The following is a 7,531-nucleotide window of genomic DNA, read 5'->3' on the forward strand; positions in this document are numbered from 1 at the left end:
AAAAAAAAAAAAAAAAAAAAAAAAAAAGAGTCCGGGCACAGTGGCTCATGCCTGTAATCCCAGCACTTTGGGAGGCTGAGGTAGGCGGATCATGAGGTCAGGAGTTCAAGACCAGCCAGGCCAACATGGTGAAACCCTGTCTCTACTAAAAATGCAAAAATTAGCTGCCCGTAGTAGTGGGCCGCCTGTAATCCCAGCTACTCAAGCGGCTGAGGCAGGAGAATCACTTGAAACCGAAGGCGGAGGTTGCAGTGAACCGAGATCGCACCACTGCACTCCAGCCTGGGCGAAAGAGCAAAACTCCATCTCAAACTAAAAAAAAGTGGAGGCCGAGCGCAGTGGCTCACGCCTGTAATCCCAGCACTTTAGGAGGCTGAGGTAGGTGGATCACGAGGTCAGGAGTTCAAGACCAGCCTGGCCAAGATGGTGAAACCCCGTCTCTACTAAAAATGCAAAAAAATTAGTCAGGCATGGTGGCAGGTGCCCATAATCCCAGCTACTTGGGAGACTGAGGCAGAGAATTGCTTGAACCTGGGAGGTGGAGGTTGCAGTGAGCCAAGATTACACCACTGCACTCCAGCCTGGGCAACAGAACGAGACTCTGTCTCAAAAAAAAAAAAAAAAGTGGGTTCCGATATATGCAAATGTGCCTAGCAACATTATTTATAATAGGCAAAAAGTGGAGACAACCCAAATGGCCATCAGCTGATGAACAGATAGATAACGCGACATATCCATACAGTGGAATACAGTTCAGCAATGAAAAGAATTGAAGAACTGAGACACACTGGAACCTGAATGAACCTGGAAAATATGCTAAGTGAAAGCTCCAAACGAGGGAACACATAGTGTATGATTCAGCTTACATGGAATGTCCACGATGAGACAGAGTGTGGATTAGTGGGTGCCAAGGTCTCAAGGGTATAGGGGGTTGGGGTGCTGATGGCTGAGCAGGGCAGGATTTCTTTTTGGGGTAATGAAATACTCTAAAATTGACTGTGATAATAGATGTGCAACTCTATGAATATAATAAAAGGCATTGAGTTTGTCCATATTAAACAGATACAGTATGTGAATTATATCTTTTTTTTTTTTTCTTGAGACGGAGTCTCGCTCTGTCGCCCAGGCTGGAGTGTGCAGTGGCGCAATCTCGGCTCACTGCAAGCTCCACCTCCCGGGTTCACGCCATTCTCCTGCCTCAGCCTCTCCGAGTAGCTGGGACTACAGGCGCCCGCCACCACGCCCGGCTAATTTTTTGTATTTTTAGTAGAGATGGGGTTTCACTGTGTTAGCCAGGATGGTCTCGATCTCCTGACCTCGTGATCCGCCTGCCTCAGCCTCCCAAAGTGCTGGGATTACAGGCTTGAGCCACCGTGCCCGGCCAATTATATCTTAATAAAACTAATTTTAATGATGTTGAAGGGCTCTTACCAGCAGACCTGACCTTCCGTTTGTTCCCTGCAGTTACAGGTGGGCATTTATTCCGGAAGTGGACACAGAGGGCCCTGCCTTCCTGTCGGATGTAGAGGAGAATCACCAAGAATGCAAACCCCACACTGTCAGGATTCTAGAACTTCTAAAATTAAAGTTTGGGGTAAGTGCTTTTCTTGTCTTGTGTGTGTGTGTGTGTGTGTGTGTGTGTGTGTGTGTGTGATGGAGTTTCACTTGGCCACCCAGGTTAGAGTGCAGTGGTGCGGTCTTGGCTTACTGCAACCTCCACCTCCCAGGCTCAAGTGATTCTCCTGCCTCAGCTTCCTGAGTAGCTGGGATTACGGGAATGTGCCACCATGCCTGGCTATTTTTTTTTTTTTTTTTTTTTTGAGACGAAGTCTCACTCTGTTGCCCAGACTGGAGTGCAATGGCGGGATCTCAGCTCACTGCAACCTCCACCTTCCACCCAAGTTCAAGCGATTCTCACACCTCAGCTTCCCAAGTAGTTGGAACTACAGGCACGCACCACCACGCTTGGGGCTAATTTCTGTATTTTTAGTAGAGACAGGTTTTCACCATATTGGTCAGGCTGGTCTCGAACTCCTGAACTCAGGTGATCTGCCTGCCTCAGCCTCCCAAAGTGCTGGGATTGCAGGCAAGAGCCACCGTGCCCAGCCTGCTTTTCTTTTTAAAAATTACATTCATGAGGCTGATAATCCCAGCATTTTGGGAGGCCGAGGTGGGCAGATCACCTGAGGTCAGGAGTTCAAGACCAACCTGGCGAACATGGTGAAACTCCGTCTCTACAAAAATTAGCTGGGCATGGTGACGGGTACCTGTAATCCCAACTACTCAGGAAGCTGAGGCAGGAGAATCGCTTGAACCCGGGAGACAGAGGTTGCAGTGAGCCGAGATCACACTGCTGCACTCCAGCCTGGGTGACAGAGCAAGACTCTGTCTCAAAAAAAAAAAAAAAAAAAAAAGAGGGACTGTATTTCTTAGGTTTTGCCACATGCACGTGCTTCCTGGCCATCTCGAGCCCTCAGTAAAACCGTATCATTGTTATGGGTTTGTTTTTTCTGCAGGAAATCAGTAGCTCTGATGAGATCACCATGAAGAGTGAATTCCCGCTTCTGCGCCAACATTCTGTTTCCAGCATCAGGCAGTTGATGCCATTCTTCATGACTCTAAACGGTGCATTTAAGACCCAGAGACAGCTGCCTGCTGATACCCCAGGAACTCCATTCTTGGACTTTCCTGTCACAGATAGCCCAAGGGTCTTAAAACAACTGGAAGAATGCATCGAATATGATTTTCTGGAACATCCAGAATGTTAACCATGTGAGAGAGAATATGTTTAATCCATGTATTGGTACTTTACTGAAAACCAGGTTATATTCTAAAGAAGAAAGAAGGCAGGATAGCGCTTTTAAACAAGCCTATTTCCATTTTGAAAGTAGATTTCAGGCTAGGTGCAGTGGCTGACACCTGTAATCTCAGCACTTTGGGAGGCCAAGGCAGGCAGATCACTTGAGGTCAGGAGTTCGAGACCAGCCTGACCAACATGGTGAGACCCAGTCTCTACTAAAAATACAAAAATTAGCCGGGTGTGGTGGCAGCGCCTGTAATCCCATCTGCTTGGGAGGCTAAGGCATGAGAATTGCTTGAGCCCAGGAGGTGGAGGTTGCAGTGAGCCGAGATCAAAACACTGCACTCCAGCTGTATGACAGAATGAGACCATCTCAAAAAAAAAAAAAAAAAAAGAAAGTAGATTTCAGATAATTTGCTGTTCAGCAACAGGACACACCTCCCTAAATGCCTTGTAATATATTTGAATCGGATTCTGCGTTTCTTCCTCAATTTATGTAATGAAAATAAAATTAATATATCATCTAACAGTAGCACAAAATTTGTAATATGAAGTAAAGTATGAAGATAATGAAGAAGTTGTTTTCTTTGTTGAAGCAGTTATATGGGTCTTTCTCAGTATATTTCTCTAAAAGTTTAAACTTATTAAAAGAATGTTATTTTTAACCTTTCACACAAATGTCCTTTAAAGTGCTTATTTTGGTACTCCATTTTAAAACTAAAATACGTTGTTTTCTGAGGACAATAATTGCCCCTTACCTATTCAGCAGAGGTAAGGTAACCTCAGTGTATTCAAAGATAACCTCAATGTATTCAACCCTCACACATTAAAAATTACATGTTTGCCGGGCGCAGTGGCTCATGCCTGTAATCCCAGCACTTTGGGAGGCCAAGGTGGGCAGATCACCTGAGGTCAGGAGTTCAAGACCAGCCTGACCAACATGGAGAAACCCCGTCTCTACTAAAAATACACAATTAGCTGGGCATGGTGGTGCATGCCTGTAATCCCAGCTACTCGGGAGGCTGAGGCCGGAGAATCTCTTGAACCGGGGAGGCGGAGGTTGCCTTGAGCCAAGATCGTGCCGTTGCACTCCAGCCTGGGCAACAAGAGTGAAACTCCGTCTCAAAAAAAAAAAAAAAAAATCACGTTTGCACAGTTTAACAACATAAGTATAGGGTTTTAAATTTCTGACAGCACGTTCTCTTCTTTTTTTTCTTTTTTCCCCCTAAACGTTTAAAATATATTTCTAAACAGAATGGGCCGGCTCAGCCACAGTAACTGTTGATCTCCATAGCAGAGCAACCCACAAAGAGAACTGATTTTTTTCCCATAATCGGGGTGAAAAATATACAACTTGTTTCTGAACCAAAACCACAATTTCTGCAGTTTAAAATGTTTCACTGCTAATACGGCCCTGGTAGAAATTAATGTAGTTTCTTTTCTTCTTTAAAAAAAAAATTAAAAAAGTTTCCTAAGACATTAAATGTTCAATCTGGAATGTAGATTCTGATCACAAAGCAGCTCAGTTAACCTAAAAAATAAAAAATCCCCATCACCTGTCTCAGTAGGGCCTGAGAGTAGTGTGGGGAACCCCAGCTTTGGTATGGAGAGTCACGGCCCCTTGAACCAGAGACCATGAGTAGCCATAGCTGGTGCTTCTCTCAGGATAAACTCTGATGTAGGAAGTTTCACCCTCATGAGAGTGGAATTTGGTGTTATCCAGTTGACGCAGGGCATATTCCATGTCTTCTTTTCTGAGACACCCAACCATCCCCACTCCATCCTTCTGCACATCCGCGTAACAGACATCCCCAGCTTCTCACATGTGATCCTTCAGGTCCTGCCAGCTGCCTGATGGAGGAAGTCCATTTCTTCCATAAATAGCATCCTCTTCATCTCGGGGGTCTTCGAAGCGCACGGAGGTGAAGGGCACAAGGCCGTACCGGCTCTTGAGCTCGATCTCGCGGATGCGGCTGTACTTGTAGAACAGGTCCTCCAGGTCCTTCTCGCGCACGTGGGTGGGAAGGTTCCCCACGTAGATGTGCCCGTCACCCTCTCGGCCTTGCTTGTCCGCCCAGCCCGACATCCGCACCGCCCGACGCCGCTGGCCACCGCAGCCCGCCTCGGCCCATTTCGCCGCCGCCGCCGCCTCAGCACGGTCCCCCGCAGCGTCTGTTTTTTTGTTTTTTGGGTTTTTTTTTGTTTTTCTAACAGGGTCTCTGTCGCCCAGGCTGGAGTGCAGTGGCGTCATCTTGGCTCCCTGCAACCTCCGCCTCCCAGGTTCCAGCTATTCTCTTGCCTCAGCCTCCCAAGTAGCTGGCGTTATAGGTGCCAGCTAACCATGGCCGGCTAATTTTTTTTTTTTTTTTTTTTTTTTTTGAGACAGAGTCTTGCTCTGTCACCCAGGCTGGAGTGCAGTGACGCGATCTCTGCTCCCTGCAACCTCCGCCTCCTGGGTTCAAGCGATTCTCCTGCCTCAGCCTCCTGAGTAGCTGGGATTACAGCTATGTCCAGTGATGTCTGCAAAGATAGGGATTTAACAGCACTCATATCTTCATGTTCATAAAACAGTCCCACACGCGTGATGTACGTCTAGATCTTTCCATTTGTCACAGGATATAGCACAGTAGTTAAGGATATAGTCTCCGCAGTGCCTAGGTTTGACTCAGCTTCCCCATGTACTGGCCTGCACATACTTTGTGTCTCAGTTTCCTCATCTTTAAGGTAGGGAATATCAATGGTAACTACCTCTTACGGTGGTAGCAACTAACCAGCTCTGCCACTTCTGTGATCTCTAAGCAGTTTTGATCATACACCCAGCAGTAAAAATTAAGTATCTCTCCAGCCCCAATATCTATAAGCTATGTGTTACATTAATTTACTTGGATTCCAACATGTGTATTTTATAAAACAGAGGATGGGGATTTTAAAAGTATGAGGACTGGGGCCGGGCATGGTGGCTCACGCCTGTAATCCCAGCACTTTGGGAGGCCAAGGCGGGCAGATCACGAGGTCAAGCTATGGAGACCATCCTGGCCAACATGGTGAAACCGTGTCTCCACCAAAAAAACAAGAATTATCTGGGCGCGGTGGCACGTGCCTGTAGTCCCAGCTACCGGAGGCTGAGGCAGGAGAGTCACTTGAACCCGGGAGATGTAGGTTGCAATGAGCAGAGATCATACCACTGCACTCCAGCCTGGCAACATGGCAAGATTTCATCTCAAAAAAAAGTATGAGGACAGGCCAGTCATGGTGGCTCATGCCTGTAATTCTAGCTTTGGGAGGCTGGGGCAGGAGGATTACTGGAGTCCAAGAGTTTGAGACCAGCCTGGGCAACATGGCAAAACCCTGTCTCTATAAAAAATACCAAAAAAATTAGCCAGGTGTGGTGGTGCAAGCCTGTAGTCTCAGCCACTGGGGAAGCTCAGGCAGGTGGATTGATTGAGCCCCAAAGGCCTGAGGTTGCACTGAGCCGTGATCACCCCACTGCACTCCAGCCTGGGTGACAGAGTGAGGCTCTGTCTCAAAAAAAAGAAAAAAAAATGAGGACAAACAAAATTACCAGTTTGTTCTTTTTAGTTTTTAGAGATAGAGTCTTGCTGTGTTGCCCAGGCTGGAGTGGACTGGCATGATCATAGCTCACTGCAGCCTCGAACTCCTGGGCTCAAAGCAATCCTCCTGCCTCAGCCTCCTGAGTAGCTGGGGCTACAGGTGCACACTACCATGCCCAGCCAACTTTTCGATTGTTTGTAGAGGTGGGGTGTATTAGTCCATTTTCGCACTGCGATAAAGAACTACCTGAGCACGGGTAATTTATAAAGAAAAGAGGTTTAATCGACTCACAGTTCTCCATGGCTGGGGAAGCCACAGGAAACTTACAATTATGGCAGAAGGCAAAGGGGAAGCAAGGTACATCTTACATGGCGGCAGGAGACAGAGTGAAGGGGGGAATTGTCACACACTTTAAACCATTAGATCTCGTGAGAACTCACCATCATGAGAACAGCATGGGGAAAACCGCCCCCATGATTCAATCACCTCCCACCAGCAACACATGGGGATTACAATTCTATATGAGATTTGGATGGGGACACAGAGCCAAACCATATCACAGGGGTCTCACTATCTTGTCCAGGTGAGTCTCCTGGGCTCAGGTGATCCCCCTGCCTTGGCATCCCAAATTGCTGAGGTTACAGGTGTGAGCCACCACAGATGGCCTGATATTTTTTTCTTAGCCCCCAACAATGAGCTTCTGCACCCTGTTTGGAGACAACTGCTGTAACTCAGTTTGTCCCAGAAGTAGGCCATATGTGGCCCTAGGACCAAAGGGTCGCTACACCGAGGGCAGGCAGTGTTTTGGAAGGGCTGGTGTTTGCCAAGGGTGGCTGTGGCAAACAATGAGAACAGACTGGGAATTCTCACAGAGCAGAGAGTTGAACACATGGAGCTTCAGGGAGTGTCGGTGTGGGTGTAGCCCGTGTGTATGTGGGCAAGAAAGGAGCCCTACCGCAGCAGCCAGGGTGGTGCTCAGGACTTCACGTGCACGATTTTATTACCACCCCTCAGAAAGTAGGAACCCTTAGCCCATTCTACAAAGCCAGTAGAACTGAGGCTCAGAGAAGCAGGGTGAAGAATTGAAACCTAGGTCTCTCACTAGCGCTCCATGTTGTCAACCGCAGTGCTGAGAAAGTTAAATAGGAACCAGATAGCTGGGGCTGTCTAGTCATGTGC

At 47.4% G+C, this 7,531-nt stretch overlaps 1 protein-coding gene and 1 pseudogene across 1 annotated transcript in view; one reads left to right on the top strand and one right to left on the bottom strand.

Annotated features, from left to right (window-relative positions):
- Positions 1–3,472, top strand: part of DOP1B (DOP1 leucine zipper like protein B) — a 131,648-nt gene extending 128,176 nt beyond the window's left edge. The window contains exons 36-37 of the mRNA XM_030806173.1: positions 1,465–1,594; positions 2,517–3,472. Of these exons, the coding sequence (XP_030662033.1) occupies positions 1,465–1,594; positions 2,517–2,768 (382 nt within the window). The 3' untranslated portion in view covers positions 2,769–3,472. The remainder of the gene's footprint in view (positions 1–1,464; positions 1,595–2,516) is intronic.
- Positions 3,473–4,321: 849 nt separating this feature from the next.
- On the bottom strand, positions 4,322–4,886 carry LOC100602840 (annotated as a pseudogene).
- Positions 4,887–7,531: the final 2,645 nt, after the last annotated feature.

This window comes from Nomascus leucogenys, chromosome 25 (genome assembly GCF_006542625.1).
Source record: "Nomascus leucogenys isolate Asia chromosome 25, Asia_NLE_v1, whole genome shotgun sequence".
Taxonomy (NCBI): domain Eukaryota; kingdom Metazoa; phylum Chordata; class Mammalia; order Primates; family Hylobatidae; genus Nomascus; species Nomascus leucogenys.